Raw genomic sequence first — 16975 nt, forward strand, 5'->3', positions numbered from 1 at the left:
CCAACATCGGAGGGACGTAAAAGAACCACTGAGGACGTAGAGAAACACTGGCAGTGACCATCCTCAGTGCCTAACCACCTCTCGTTCAAAACGTCATTGTGAAGCGCCTTTGAACATATGCATATGGTAAAAGAGCGCTAATGTCATTATTATTGTTGCTGCTACTGGTCTGCTGCTACATACTGTTTTTGCCTTTCTTCATATTGTCAAATCATTTCTATCCATAGTATGCACAGGTTTAACAACCCTACAAGCGTCAAATTCAACTGAAAACATAACCAGCCCATATTACAGCTACGATCTAGGCTATTCACCCAACGCTACCTGCTCATGGCGGATCACAGCCCCTCCGAATCATGTGGTGAGGATCCAAGCTGATTCCAGCGTCAACTGTAATGGAAACGACCAATTAGAGATTTATAGCTCAATGAATGCTACCACCGAGCGCTTGTTGGGAAGGCTTTGCTATTCACCTGGGAAACCCTACACAATTTTCACGTCAGCTGGGCAGGATATTTTTGTATCATTCCGTAGCAATGTGACCTTTCAAGATCGGTGGAGACATAGACGATATTTTGTCCTTTATTGTAATTCTTACAAACCAGGTTGGTATAGATTGTCCTTTAATTACCTCTATTTATTCTGAGTCAGTTGTAAGTGAGTGGGATTCTCCTAAGGGGATTACCTTGAGTCATTGTGTGGGTGGCATGGTGGAATGTCGGTAGTACTATTGCCTCTCACCTCTGGGGTCTCGAGATCGACTCCTGGACTCAGAATCACATGTGAGTAGAGATTTTTAGATCTCTCCCTTGATTATTGTTATCATTATCATAATCATCTTCATCATTATCATCATAATCATTATTATCATAATCATCATCATAATCATTATTATCATAATCATCAATATCATTATCATCATAATCATCATCATCATTATCATCATCATTATTATCATCTTCACCATTATCATTATCATCATCATCATCATTATCACTATCTTCATCATCATCATCATGTATCATCATCTTCATCATTATCATCATCATCATCATCATGTATCATTATCATCATCTTCATCATTATCATCATCATCATCATCATCATCATTATCATTATTATAACTGTTCCGAGGTCTTTCTCTTGTTTCTCAAGTCTTTGAGATTTCAAATTGATTTTTTTGTTTGCAGTTTAGTATGCGACGACCACTCCCCTGCTCAGGGCACGGCTAACTCATGGACTGAACCCTGAAATAACCCCCTGGGCCTGGGCTGATCTAAGTCGGGGCCAGACAAACTCACAGATTGAATCCTGAAACGACCTCAGGGCTGATCTAAGCAGGGCGCGGCTAAATTTCAAATTTAGAGAGGAAAACCAAAACTTTGAGAAAGCTGAACCCTTGATTTAAAGAAGAGGACTGACAAACTCTGCTTAGCTGTGACCCGAGTACAGGAATAGTAAAGAACATTAAATAATCCTCTTGTTAAATATTACTAATAGTATTCTTGTATTATCGATGGCAGCCTGTCGTGGCGGAGAGCTGACTACCGTGAACGCCACCTCCCCCATTAAAGTTATCAGAAGTCCTAAAGATGGTGCAAGTCTTGACTATCCACGAAACTCTAACTGTTCTTGGCGAATCACAGCACCTCCTGATCACGTGATCAAGCTAGAAGTGGTATCCAAGGTTTGGTGCGATGTCAACGACTACCTGAAGATCTACGACTCGGACAGTAATGTAGCAGAAGACTTGTTGGACACTCCTTGTAGGTCATCGAGAAAGAAAGTTTATTATTCTACTGGCCAGGATGTTTATATATCCTTTACCAGCAGTGCAGTGGCAATATCTTCGTGGTCCGAATATTCCTTTACTGTTGAATATTCTGCTTTCAAACCAGGTAACACAACACAAGGATCAAACGGAGCGTTCATTTTTTAGAAGGGGGAGGGGGACAGAGGAATAGCTGTTAGCATGTGTCCAAATTGCTAGCTCACCCGGCTTGGTTTTGAAATTTTAAAATAGCCCCCCGATAAATGAAAAATTTTGCAAAAATGCAAGGTTATTAACAGAAAAAATCAGTGAGCCCTCTTTTTTCACTTGTAAATATTTCATACCCCCGTTTATACCTCTGCCCCCCTCTCCCTCCTAAAAAATGAATGCTTCCTTAATAGCGATTAGTGCAGAAACCCTCTTTGGGACTTTGACAACTGGCTGCTTATTAGATATTGGTCGCTAAATAGAGGTTGGTCGCTTTATAGAGGTTGGTCGCTAAAAGAGGTTGGTCGCTTTATAGATGACCTACTTTATAGTGGAGTGAGATTAAATTCAAAATATTTTGTATATACTCAATTAGCATATACCAACTTGTGAACTTCCTAAGAACGCGCGCGCTCATTGGTTAATTGGAGGTGAATATTATACTATATTCACCTCTGAATCTCGGAATATTGAGTCGGCAACAAAATGGCATCTGCCGGCAATCGTTTTGCTACAATTTCCGATGAGGAAATTGAAAAAATGAAAGCAGAGTGACCACAATAAATCCGTGAAATACTAATTACTAAATAGTACAAAATGGTGCTATTAAATTGTGCTATGAATTTGTGCTAAAGTTTCACGGATTTACTGTGGTCACACTAAATGCCATTCCTATCAATACTAAAAAGGCAACCAAGTATGGCCTAAAAGCTTTGTTAAAAGTTTTGCTAAAAGTTTTGCGTGAATTTGTCACGCAAACTAAAAGATTTTGTTTGTTTTTATTGAATTGTTGTATATGAAAATAAGTTACTCTGTACACAAGTTGGTATATGCTAAAACAATTATTCGCCTCAGGGTCAGTGAATATGGAGAATATTTACCTCGCCGCTCGAAGACTCGTGTCTCGGTAAATATTCCCCGATATTCAGTTCGCCTTCGGTGAATAATTGCTAAATACTATTTACATGTCCTAAATCTTTTTCTCTAGGAACGACTTGTTCTACTGCCAACACAGCAGACCAGAACAAGAACATTGTCATACGAGGTCCCAGTACAGGAGTGATACAGTCTCCACATTTTCCACAAAAATTCCCTAACAATTTGTACTGCACATGGAAATTCCGTGCTCCGCCCAATCATGTCGTCAAACTATACTTTGATACGATCGATTTAAAGGCTAGCAGTTGCCTGGTGTCTTCATCGACTGAACTAAAGGTTGAAGATGGATACCCGGAAAACAGTCCTTTGCTTGATTATGTAAGGTGCTACAGCACTAGCATGGTCAGTATGAAGCAGTCTTTCACCTCGGTATCTAGTGGAAAAGCTCTCGCAGCTCGTTTTGCTACTGGAAGTACTACGATCCAAGGGTATGGCTTCCAAGCAAACTTTACTATGCTACCCGTTAAAGTTGGTAAGTGGAGGAGTGATGTGATGCTATGCGATATGATATGGTGTGCGTTGGCGTTAAGTGAAAGAAAACCCGTTCAAATTTCATCTTTGTTCATTTTGCGTATCCTTTTTGCCCAGTTTCCACAGCTACATGCGGCGAGCAGCGAACTGGATTCATTCACCTCACTGCACAAGCTTCTTCCATACGATCACCAGGGTTTTCCAACGCTTACGGATCAAAACATCCCAAGAACATGACATGTGTCTGGACAATCACTGTAGATCCGGGTTACGTGATCAAGGTACAAGTGAAATATAACAATCTGAAATTAGGATGTAGCAGCGATGAATATGCACGATTCATCGATGGTGGCAACATGAACAGCTCTACGATGTTTACCCTTTGTAATAGGAACACACCAGATACGACGTACTCTACAGGAAACAACGTAATGATTGAATTGAAAACAAGTTCTTCAGATGAGCGTGGTAGTGGTTTCTTGCTGTCCTACATGGCCGTCAAAACAGCTCCCTTTTCGTACTCCTGTTCTTCCAACTCAGCGACTTATTTGAAGGATTCGACATTCCGAATCGCTAGTTTTAACTATCCTTTGTCCTACCCTAATAATGCGTTCTGCAGGTGGGCGTACCGTGCAACATTTGGCAAACGAGCTCGGCTCAACATTACGAAGCTAGAGCTGCAGGAATCGGCGAACTGTGAAGCGGATTATGTGAGAGTTTTTGGATCGAATTATTATTTTACTCCAAAACTAGGTCAGTTCTGTGGGAAACCAAAGACTCCCATTGTACTGACGTCGACCGGTGACTCCTTGGCGGTAGATTTTCGATCAGATTGGATGGGACGGTTTCCTGGTTTTGAAGGGATTTTTGAGGGAATTCAAGATGGTAAGTAATACAATGAGCAATAGAGACCTTTGGCACGACGTTCTTGCTAGGTACCGCAAACCCTAAACTGCAGTTCTCGACGTCAGGTGTTTTCCGTCAAACTTTCAAGATTTACCAAGGCGTGTTGCTGGAAGAGCCGCCATATTGAATTTCATTGCATGATTTACACTACCAACTAGGAACCACCCCTCCAGGGCACGCAATTAACGCTCGCAAACTCGCAAAATGCAGGTGAAATTTTGTATTTACAAGTGACAAAAAATTTAACCAGCTAAGTTTTGCGAGTATGACCACAGTCCAGAAATTGAAGGACTGAAAAGTTTAGAACCGGCATCAAGTAACGTTTTTTATTCACCGCGTCCGATCGCTAGTGACTTTGAAAATTTTGCTAATGAGAACAAAACTTACTAGCAAGGTTTTGGTGGGTTTAAAAGTTGATTTCGCGCCCTGCTCTCTCATTTCCTCCCCTCCCCTCCCCTCCTTTCCTCTTCTCTCCAGATCTCACTAACTGCCCTAAAACAGTCAAAATCATTAAGGATACTTTGTATTGTTTTGCTTCTTCTACGTAAAGATTTTTATTATAAAAATCCCACGCTTTCGGGAGATCAATGACCCATCGCGCTTCCACATTTACGCGTTTATTGTTTTGCAAGCTTGTAAAGGTAGTTTTTATCATTGTCCTGAAGTTGAATCATTGACTCAAAAGCTTGGCCGGATTTTTGTCAATAAATATATTTACATAGGAGAAATAAAAATTCAAACATCAATAAAACCTACGTACATCTCCGTATTGAACAATAAGAATACGTCAGTCCCCAATTTTCATAGTCTTTTAGTCTTCAAAAACTGGGTGAAATATTATAATCAGATTATACAACTTTGTAAAATAACTGTTCTAAATGTCGTCTTCTGATTGGTTGGGAGCACGTGCTTTATGAGAGCACACAGCACGCGTGTGCACTTCCAGTTTCGTCATTCTTGTAATTTCTATTTTATAAAAGCTGAAACAACTTGTTTGCTGTGCTGTGTGGAGCTATCAAGCTTCTCCTAGCACTTCTTTCATGTTCTGCCAACCCCTGCGTGCTTCATAACTGCACACAGCACGCGTTCTGTTTTTTATTTCTTCATTAGCATATGTATGGATTATTTGAATGGTTACTGCTCCAGATTTTAAACCTCTTCTAGGGATGTCCCATTTACTTAGGGAAAAGAACCATCAAACCACTCCTAGCCATGCTGCCATTGTCCATCCTTTACTAATCAACCATCCTACCAATCAACAGATTCCATTGGAAGCTGCAATGTCCAAGGACGTGACAATTTAATACTCCTCAATGGCACGAGTGGAACCTTTTTCTCTCCCCGATACCCCAATACTGTACCCAAAAGCATGTCGTGTATATGGCATATTACTGCAGCAAAAGGAAGCCACTTCAAGCTTACCATCAGAGACTTCAATCTTGATTATTTCTGTAAAAATGATTACCTAGAAGTAAGGACTGGCTCTCCACAGGACCCGTCAAGCAAGCTCATAGGGCGCTACTGTGGACATAAAGAAGTTCCATCTATCTTCTCCCCAGGAAACAGCTTATGGGTTCATTACAAGTCCAATGACCAACTATCCACAAGTCGTGGATTCACAGCCACATATGCTGAAGTCAGTGCACGTAAGTATAAAGGATATGCAATACATAGTCGCAGAGGTATCCCGCCAATATCAGAGAAAAGACAAAGCTACCCCACATGAAATATTGTCAAGAAACCACAGGTACCCCACAAGAAATATTAGTAAGAAATGACATGCAGCTGCCTCTTAGAAAACAGCTTTCTATCTTCATGGGTTGGTTGAGGGGGTCTAAGAAGAATGGAATGGAGGACCCTTCCGCCCCAATCCATACCTGCCCTCAACAGATAAAGCCTCCTTCCAAGATGTCCTTAGTGACTGTACTTTGACACTAAGAATGTCTGGGTTGAAGGCTACTACAGATGTTGCCTCTTGGTATTCAGGAGTCATTTCTCAAACATTTTGCATCTTATTTTATCCAGTGCCATTGTCTATATCATGTCGCAGCTCTGGTCAACAGAAAATCAAGTCTGCTTCAGGCCAGATAGCTACCTATGACTACCCACTGAAGTATGAAAACAATGTGTCTTGTAAATGGTATATCACTGTGGACTCCAGCAAGAGAGTCAAGTTCACTTTCGATTCGTTTAGTCTTGAAGACAGCAGCGGATGTAATGGAGATCATGTGGCTTTCTACGATGGTTACTTCGGTGACTTGATTGGCAAGTATTGCGGAAGCAAGACACCGGATCCAGTGTATTCCAGTGGATCCACCTTGTACATAAAATTCGCCACTGATGGAAAGGGTCGTTACAAGGGATTCAAAGGATCGTTTGAATCTGTTCGTAAGTATTTGTTAGTGAAACGGATTTTGAATGAAGAACTTCAAGTACTGCAATACATACATACATGATAGAGTATGCAGAGATGGTTTTAATTTTCATTCAAAGTGATTCACCTGGTCATGGCTCTTTTCTTTGATTCTTCTTACCTGCTCATTCGTACTACCATCTACTTTCATTCTTATCCCATTTATTCATTCATATTCCATTTATTCATTAATTCTTTCTTTCACTCACTCATTCATTCATTCAGTCATTCATCCATTCCTCCATCCATCCATCCATTCATCCATCCATCCATCCATCCACCCACCCATCCATCCATCCATCCATCCATCCATCCATCCATCCATCCACCCACCCACCCACCCACTTAACCACCCACCCATCCATCCATCCACCTACCCACCCACTTAACCTCCCATCCATCAATCCATCCACCCATCCATCCACCCACCCAAACACCCACCTATCCATCCACTCATACAGCCAGCCAGCCATGCAGCCCATCTAATCAGTAGATATTAATTGCCCCCATTCTATCCACAGTTTCAGTTCGTACAATTATTATGATTGTCGTCTTCACACTTATTGGAGTTGGTCTTCTGTTTTCTCTGATTGGCTGGTGCATCAAAGGGAGGTGCCTTGGCATGTGCAGCTCAGGTCCCCAGCCTCTCCCAGCTGATGGTACCTCTGTGGCAGGATCAAACTTCCAGCTCACAACCATGCCTACAGAAAAATAACAGTATGATGAAAGAAACTCAAGCTGCATTGACACATTTTTAAAACAACAGAGAACCTGCATCTTGCTTTTGAAAATCTGAAAACTTCTGGAACTATTTTAAAAGAATGTAAATATGTGCAGAAGTGCTTTACATATAATTTTATTCTCTGTATGCAAGCTCTGTGTCTTGAAAATCTGATATTTGTGCAAGTAATAATTCTGAGTGATTTTTTTTACAGTATTCTATTGCAACACAGTTTGATACCAATTGCTTACCTCAAAATTATAATAGTCAGTTCAAGGATGGATCCAGGAATTTTTGAGAAATGGACCTTTATCACACGGCGGCCATGTTTATTCTCATGAGAATAAAAACCTTTGATTGCCCAGCAATATTAATTCTCAAGCGCATGGTGGAATCTATTGTTCAATCCAACATGGCTGCTGCGTGAATAAGGCCCATTACTTCAAACCTGTGAAAAAACTAAATTCTAGGATAAAACAATCAATTGAACCCATGTATGGTGTGGGGTTGGGGAGGGGGGGGGGGGTGAGGGCTGGACAACCTGACCCCCCTGGATCTGCAACCTTGTGTTTTATAATTTTTACTGAAATAATCTGAACACTTTGTTCCTTTTTATATATGATTGAACATGACAAGGCCATGATCTTAGTGGGTGGGGAGGGGTGGGTGGGGAAAGGGCATGGAATATGAGGAGATCATTTAAAAATAAAGCAGAGAAGAAAGGGGGAAGGAAAAGGGGAAGGAAAATAGAGAGGAGACCTTGCATTAAACTGGGTATTAAATGGTTTTTAAAATGATTCTTAAATGATTATATCTGCATAAACTTCTCAATGTAAAGTTTTTGAAATTTTATTGATTGATATTAACAATGAGATACATCATTTTGCATTTAAAAAAGTAATTTTTTTAATATATTTATCAATTTGTCTTGAAAACAAATAATATATAATGAATTTCTAGATGAATGAATTATTGAATCAAGATGTAAAATTTTCATGTGAAGATTAAATATTACAGAAAAGGTTGTCCAATTGTACCCCATTTCACTTGTACTAATATATATGTGAAGGAATAAATGAAGGGGATGGATGGATGGATGGATGGATAGATGGATGGGCAAATGGATGGATGGATGGATGGATAGATGGAAGGAAGAAAGGATGGATGGATGGAAAGACTGGAGGATAAGGATCATTCATTTTTTATCAGTTATTCATTTATACTTTACTGGAGGCAATGACTAATACAAGAACTCTGTCCCCTCCTCTCCATTATAAAAAACAGCCCCTCCCTTGTGTCCATTCTTTTTATTGTAAAAGTGATGTGTGAGAGTCAGATTTTTTTGTGTGGTCCCCCCTCAAGAGCCTGATTTCTTAATGACCTCCTTTGCTCCCCAATAAAAAAATTAATAGCCTGGCCTCTTGGTGTCGAGGAGAGCAAGGGGTAGTAGGGTTCTTTCTTGTTCTCAAGAGCCCCTCGGGAGCTTTAAGAGGTCCTTTTACATCAGACATGGAAAGACATTTGAAATGGTGACCTTTTTCTTGTATTTCTCCTGTATTAATTAAATTTGTTTTCCAAATTTACCCCAAAAAAACGCTAACAAGGCATTCTGCCCACAAGATTTAAATTCCAGAAGAATTTTGATTCAATTGGCAATGACAGGTATTTATCTACTTCAGGTGTGGTCACCCCCCCGCCCTCCCCCTAAACACACACATGTGATATGACAACGAATATTCTGAAGTGTACAATGACATACCTGTTATTGAAACTACTTTTTTCTTTCATTCTACCAAACAACACCCGAATTTTCCATCAATTAAAAATGAAACAATTATCGTCTTTTTAAACATTAATGTAGTTAATATAGAAACGTTTTATTTTTTGTTTGTTATTTTTATGGCTAAAGAAAATTACTTAAAAAAGCAAAGAAAAGAAGATATAGAGGAAAGATAAAGTTTTTGCATTCAAAGACTTATCTTTATTTAGTTATTTTATTCGTTACTTATTAACCATTATCGCAAAGGGTTGAGTTCAAAGCATATGTAAATTGGCCCTCAAACCACGTGTGTCGTAATCACAGGTTTATACCGGCTTGGAAATTAGTAAAATAATTAACTTGCTATTGCTTGAAGAAGAACCTATATTCTCTCTTAATTCTTCCTCGGCTTTTGCGCTAGAAAAAAGTACAAAGTTAAAGGATAATCGGTGCTGGTTCAAAACGTTCCCCCTGCCCCAGCCCTGGACAGTACACCAGTTTTAAAAAGCGTAAGGAACGCCTTGTTAGGCTAACATCCGTGGCACTGTTTGGAAGGCGCGATATTCGAGTCTAAATATTCCAAACAACTGCTTTTCGCCTACACAAAGGTGAATAATGATGAATTTTGCTGCTACTCTTAAAGGTAAGTATAAATATTATGTACAAATACGACCAGTATCTCGTCTGTTCGAAGCCCATGTTTATGTTCATGTTTATCTTTTGTGCACATCAACTATAAAATAAACCTTCCATGATTGAGCCTAATCGGGATATTATATTCCTGTTTAATTTATTGTTACTTGATTTAAAATATTTGTAGTAAAAGTATGCATCTAAAAAACTGTCTTTAGAAGCAATAAATCTAACAAGAACACAGGTATACCCAAGCTTATTGGCCGACATATAGTAGCAGTTAGATCGAATTGATGGATTTAAAATTACGTATTTGTTCTAGTGGTCCATAAATATGGGGTAAACCCTGTGGAACATATAAAAATACGATATAAAAACTTCTGGAACCAAACTGATTCATACTCTTCTGCCGTATTCAATCCATCAATTAATACGTTCGGCACAACAGGCCTAATTTAGTTCGCCGTCTGAATCAGCAATCGCTCCAACAACGATTCGGATTCGAATCTAATTGCATTAGGTATATTAGGAACCGGTCTTAAGTGCAATACAGTAAAAACCCGCGTATAAGAACCAGAAATTTTCAAGTTAGCCTATAAAACAGGTTCTTATATAAATGGTACTTAAATAAAATTTAGGCTAACAAGGTTCTTAAAATGGATTAATTATATTTCCATATGAATTTCATTGAAATACATTAGTGCATATTTATATAGTGGCTATTCTTACGGCAGTGGAATTTCGAAGTTTTTCGAGGATTTTGGTTCTTAGAAAAAAAAAAAATCAAATGAAGACACCAAGAATCGAAACCCTAACCCTAACCTAACCATTAGACCACGAAGTGAATTCGCTTGAGTGCCTTCATTTTTAAGTCATATTTAAACGATGTATCATGCATCAGAACGTGTACATAAATATTTATTATATAGCTTAATGTATGCTATTTTTGACCTCGAAACAATTCCATATTGTTTTCATTCAGTGCCTCAGCGATCATCTATTAATTAATGCCTAAAAGCAGAGCAATGCATAATAACATGATTGTAGTGAGCGGTGTGCTACATACGCAGACTGCAGATTGCAGACCAGATCAAAAGAAAAAATCCAAATACATGAAATATGTTTGAAAAATTTGTCTATAAATTCAAGAAGCATTTAATGTCCAGGATTGCCGTCACTGACACGCTTTCAGTATAGTAAATTTGTTGTTAGTCATCAACGTTATTGATGTACGGTGTCAATCAACCCGAGCTGCAGTAATATGAAATAACATGGAACACAAAAAATTGTAATTTAAAGAAAAAGATACATGATCATCATCAGAGTTAACCCCTAACAGGACCTTATATATGTAAAAGATTATTTGCTGATTTTCATTGTTTATTGAAGATAATTGTCAGAAAAAGAGATGTATCAGGTTTTTGATTGCATAAATGTGTTTGTTATTTATGAAATTTGGTATGTTTCAAGTTGGCTATAACAGACTATATATCCATCCCATTAAGTTTATGTGCAAATCAATGTACAATTTCAACTGACCCTCCCTTCCCTTCATTACCTGTGTTCTGTTGTCTGTTTTTAATAATGTTAAATAAGTATCTTACTTTGAATGATTTCAGCTCTGCTTCTGGCAGTCACCCTAGTCCAATGTGTACATGGTAAGTCCCAATGTAATAGTTTTTTTACATGCAAGTATTCTTTTGTTGTAATATTTATATTATCATACTAGTATAAGTATTGGTAGTATATAATTACTTTAGTTTAGAAATTATCTATACCCCCCTTGAGGAGGAATTTCCTTAAAGACCCCCCCCCCCCCCCCCACCCCCAAAAATTCCAATTTTTTTCCATACAAACTCTGTAATTTTTGTTCTTTCTCTGACCCCCACCCTTCTTTAATTCCAAATTCTTCTATGGGGTGGGTATAGATAATTTCTGTAACTATGCATTGTACAGTTTTAATAGTTGTTTTCAGTTTTGATTCCCAGACTTGGCATCACATGTGATTAAAGATTGATACGTCTCTCCCTTAATTTGAAGGTTTTGGCTATGTTTTCTGATTTTCCTCCCTCCACAAAACCTAACTAGCTAAATTCCAATTCAATATGTGAGTTTATAGTCATCCCCTGACTTTGATCAACGCAGAGGAAGTTTATTAAGGTTTGATGAAATTGTTTGTTTTTGAATTGAATTTTTAGGTGCTGACGTTAACATCTGTAGTAGTGACAAGAGTGCAGAGAACCAAGTGCGCATTAGCGAAACCAATGTAACACACTTTTCAAGCTCCATTAACCAAAATCCACAGGCAAGAATGATGTGTGCCTGGAAGATTACTGCACCTCCAGGTTACGACATTAAAATTCATATAACTGTGGCTCGATGGAGTGAAGACTGTGATGTTGAATATGCCCGGATTTACGATGGTGCCACTTCATCTGATGCATTACTTTGGGAATTCTGTAAGACAAAACCTAAAAAAGTCAAAAGGTCAGTAGCTTTGTTCTCCAGCAGTGAGAATGCTAGGATTGTCCTAAAAACTGGAAATAATCCAAATGATACCTCATTTGGAGGCATGGCATGGGCTGTGAAAAGACCAACTCAAGGTTAGTGATCTTTCATTGGTTACTATGGCAACTATATCTAGCTGTAATAAACCTGCAAAAATTCAAGTTTCAAATTCCAATTGGATCTCATTGAAACCACTTATAAAATAATGTCCTATACCATCATTTCCAATATCATTCCCATCAGTTCCCACTTTCATTATTTCCTACCTACATTATTTCCCATTCCAGTTATTTCCAATTCCTATATTTCCCACTTTCATTATTTCCCATTCCCATTACTTCCCATTACTTCTCATTCCCATTATTCCTCATTCCCATTTTTTCTTATTCCCATTATTCCCCATTCCATTATCCATTTACTAGCTTGGAAATGCTTAATTGTTAAATTTATCAATTTTTTTAGTTTGTACCAATAATGCAGTATACAACCTTGCTTCCTCTTCAACTATTGCGAACTTCTCAAGCCCCTACTACGACGAAAGGTATCCATATAATGCGTCATGTGGTTGGAAAATTGAGGCACCAGCTGGAAAGATTGTAAAGCTGCAGTTTAAAGACACCCGTGTCCATTATCTTCATCCTATAATGGTGTATGACGGAGAGGATGATAAACAAGAGGATCTTATTAAATCGTTATCATTGTATACTTACAAGCCAACTGATCCTATCTATTCATATGGAAGAAACTTGTTTGTCAAGTTCAAAAGTGGACCAGAATTGTTGTCTTCTCAGTTCACTGGCTTCCTGGCTTATTACTCTGCTGTTGATGCTGGTGAATAATACATAGATTTTTTCTTCAATACTTTTTCCATTTACTGTCCATATACTGGTACTGCCTTCTTCCACATCAGCAACTTAAGATAGACTGTCTCAGGGGAGGATCCAATGATAATAATAATCAATCTTTATACAGGAATGCCTAAGTCGCAAGTGTGTTTTACATTAGGGTCCTGTACAGGTCCAATATTTTGGCTGGGGTGGGGGATTTGAACTGTCAATTTAAACAATGACCGTAGATTCGTGATCGGCTAAAAGGGAAACATAAAAAGAGGCTTCCAGCTTCTTTGGCTGAGACAATCAATATTATCTAATTAGGGGGTTTGTAGCTGTCGTTTAGGGAGTTTGATTCTTACCTTGCTCTATTTTGATTCTTACCATCCATCCATGCATCCACCCATCCATCCATCCATCCATCCACCCACCCACCCACCCACCCATCCATCCATCCATCCATCCATCCATTCATCCATTTATTTGCATTGCTCGTTTAATCATTCAATCAATTTATCTTCACCAAAAAAAACAATATCATACTTAACGTAAAAGGATAAAATAAAACAACTCGATTCCATTTTCTATTCTTTCCCAGGAGCAACCTGTTCTCCCAGTAACTCAGCAGATGTTAACAGTCGCATTACGCCATCTGCGTCTAACGGTAAAATATCTAGTCCAGGATTCCCTTCAGTGGTACCACCAGTCCCCATCACCTGCATCTTTAGGCTCAGAGCTCCGATTGGACATGTTGTTAAACTTGATCTGGAAACAATCAATGTGAAATTCAGGATAGGACCACTCTACTCGTATGTGGTTGATCTTCGAGTAAGAACAGGGGTGGATGTCTACGAGATTCGATCCTTCGGATTAAGGAACTCGATTTCAGAGACATTGGTGTCTGATGGCAGGAGAATTGATGTCGAGTATAAACAAACAGAGGAGATTAAAACTGGAGTGAGACCAATAGGTTTTGAAGCGGAGTATGAAACCACGCCCTTAGGTAAGTAAATCATTTAAAGTACTATACATATAGAATTAAGATGAAAATGTGTCTAGATTATGGCATGTCATAGTTATTGTGAGATGCAGGAGGGTGTGGTAAGATGCAGGAAGGTGTGGTAAGGTGCAAGACGATGCAGTAAGGTGCAAGACGATGCAGTAAGGTGCAGCAGGGTGTGGTAAGGTGCAGGAAGGTGCGGCAAGGCGAAGGAGGGTTGCGGCAAGGTGAAGGAGGGTGAGGCAAAGTGAAGGAGGGTGTAGAAAGGTGCGGTGTGGTGTGGAAGGTTGCTTTACGAGGGAAAACTCTAGGAGTTGCAGGAAAGGGCTCAACTAATTCAGTCATTAAAATTGATTCTATTTTATCTACAGTAACAACAGGAAGCTGTGACGCAAACCAACCAGGTACTATAAACCTACAGGGAGAAGCGGCTACATTCCACGGCATGAATTACCCCAACCGTCACCCTGACAACATGAATTGTATGTGGAACATCACAGTCACCGGCGGTCAAGTCATCGAGCTACGCATCGACACTAACCTTGATCCTAATTGCGACAAAGAATATATTCGAATCTATGATGGCGCAACCAAGTCGAGTCCCCTGATAAAAAAACTATGTCAATACCAATCTAGTTATAATAGTCCATCGATTTATTCATCGAGTAATCATCTGTTAGTTGAATTGATTGGTAAAGATCCATCAAAAGGCTTTCATGCCACGTACGTAGCGAGAATGGCTGTTCCTAAACCCTACGCGTGCGCAGGTAGATCCAAAAAAGAACTGAAGGGAATGAGTGGAAAGTTAGCAAGTCAGGGCTTCCCTCTCCGGTATGGGAACGACGCTTACTGTAGGTGGTACATCACTGCCCCGTTTCAGCACATCGTGAAGATCACTGTCACCTCGCTCGACCTTGAGCCAGATCCATCCTGTGAGAAGGATGCCCTACGGTTGATTAGCGACGAGGAGATCGGCTCTACCGTGATGGCCAAACTTTGCGGAAAGAAAAACACTCCGCTGTCCTACAAATCAACTTATAACAAGGTGACAGTAGAGTTTTGGAGCGACGCCACAGGGAGGTACCCGGGATTTGAAGCAAGCTATACAGCTGAACCTGATCGTAAGTAATATTGATGAACTATGACGCAATAGTGTATGTATATGACGTCATAATATGCCTTAAACAGAAGCCAACGCATTGAAACTAACAACAGAAGGGTAAAGGTAAATCCATTTACTAAACAAACACAAAAATTCACGTCATAAGGACTTAAGGACTGTGTTGTATAAAGTATGACGTCATAAGGTCATATAAGCCTTATATAAGGTCATAAGGACTGTGTTATATAAAGTATGACGTTATTGATGACGTCATAGTACACTCATAAAATATCACATTCATTTAATACTGAACACAAATGAAACAACCTCAGAATGACGTTGTATTTAGGTTGACGTCTACCATCATGCGTGACGTCATTAGTGACAGTCTATATCCACTAAACTCGTGTGAACATAAAAGCGTCACCAATGCACCATGTATGACGTCATTAGTGACGTCATAGTGCATATATGGCTTCATACCGACTTAATGACGTCTCTCACTTTATAGACTATGATTTTTAGTATTTCTAGTATTTGTTCTCATTCCATTCGTTCTTGTATTTTTCAGCTTCGTTTGGTAACTGCACTAGACAGTTCGTTGACAACCTGATCCCCATGTCCTCCCCCAGCGGCACCATCTTTACCCCTCGCTACCCCAAGTATTACCCGCCCAACATGAAGTGTTCCTGGGTTATAACGGTTCCGACGGGAAACAAAATTCGCCTCAGCTTCCAGGAGATTTTTCTCAAGTCTTGCTTTAGTTCGTCCATCGAGATACGTGATGGAGCAGACAACTCCAGTAAAATCCTCCGTACCTTGTGTGATACGAGTAGTAATCGTGTTGTGGTCTTCTCCTCTGGGTCCAGTTTGTTGGTGCACTTCAAATCAGGTTCCCTAAGATTTACCAACCAAGGATTTACGGCGCAATATGAAACCATCACTCAATGTAAGTCAGTTTATAATGGAGAGTAAATACTGAAATAATACCCAAGCGTTAGGGGTGAGGAAGGAGAGTAGATGGGAATTGATTAGTTGAAGGAAAGATCAAAAGAGGTACAGCTGTAGTCTAGTGGAAGGGGAGGGTGGTACATTGATGTAGAGAGGGATGCTTCGGGAAGGAGCTTGAAATACTAAAGGATGGAAGCGACCAAGAACTCTTACCGATGGTAGGGGCTTGAAGTAAAGAAAACAGAATTTTTGCAGAGGGTAGTGATTTATCCGTTGAGGGTGGCACTTTATTCCTATTAACTATGACAAAATATATGTCAATAATCTGTTACCATGGCAACTAATCCTTACCACCTATTTCCCTCCCCCCTCCCCTCCAGTACCACTATCAATATCCTGCAGCGATGAAGTCCAAACCCGTAAACTGGAGACATCCCCAGGATCCCTAGCCAGTTACGAGTATCCTCTAAAATATGAAAACAACGTCAAATGTACCTGGGTTATCAGCACCTCAAGCAGTGAACGATTCAGAATCAAGTTCGACTTCATGGACATCGAGCCGAGCCCTGGATGTAACGATGATTACGTCATCATACGAGATGGGGGATACAGTTTTAGTGACTCGTTGGGGAAGTTCTGTGGCAACACAAAGCCGGATACTTTGACGTCGAGTGAGGATGCTATATGGGTGCAGTTTGTTTCTAATGGCACGGGGAGATATCCCGGGTTTAAGCTGTCCTACGAAACAACATGTGAGTAATGCA

The 16975-nt window shown here is 39.6% G+C and overlaps 1 protein-coding gene across 1 annotated transcript in view; it reads left to right on the forward strand.

The window, feature by feature from the left end:
- LOC116288957 (cubilin) overlaps positions 1-16975 on the forward strand; it is a 31073-nt gene that overhangs the window by 12509 nt on the left and 1589 nt on the right. The window contains exons 4-17 of the mRNA XM_089039374.1: positions 228-605; positions 1524-1898; positions 2967-3389; positions 3506-4273; positions 5557-5940; positions 6320-6682; positions 7229-7420; positions 11440-11478; positions 12019-12423; positions 12791-13159; positions 13757-14161; positions 14530-15279; positions 15832-16209; positions 16592-16963. Coding sequence (XP_088895500.1) covers positions 228-605; positions 1524-1898; positions 2967-3389; positions 3506-4273; positions 5557-5940; positions 6320-6682; positions 7229-7420; positions 11440-11478; positions 12019-12423; positions 12791-13159; positions 13757-14161; positions 14530-15279; positions 15832-16209; positions 16592-16963 — 5601 coding nt within the window. The remainder of the gene's footprint in view (positions 1-227; positions 606-1523; positions 1899-2966; positions 3390-3505; positions 4274-5556; positions 5941-6319; positions 6683-7228; positions 7421-11439; positions 11479-12018; positions 12424-12790; positions 13160-13756; positions 14162-14529; positions 15280-15831; positions 16210-16591; positions 16964-16975) is intronic.

The sequence above is a fragment of the Actinia tenebrosa genome, unplaced genomic scaffold (assembly GCF_029948245.1).
Source record: "Actinia tenebrosa isolate PJP-AT-01 unplaced genomic scaffold, QUT_ActTen_1.0 PGA_scaffold6__47_contigs__length_16458017, whole genome shotgun sequence".
Taxonomy (NCBI): domain Eukaryota; kingdom Metazoa; phylum Cnidaria; class Anthozoa; order Actiniaria; family Actiniidae; genus Actinia; species Actinia tenebrosa.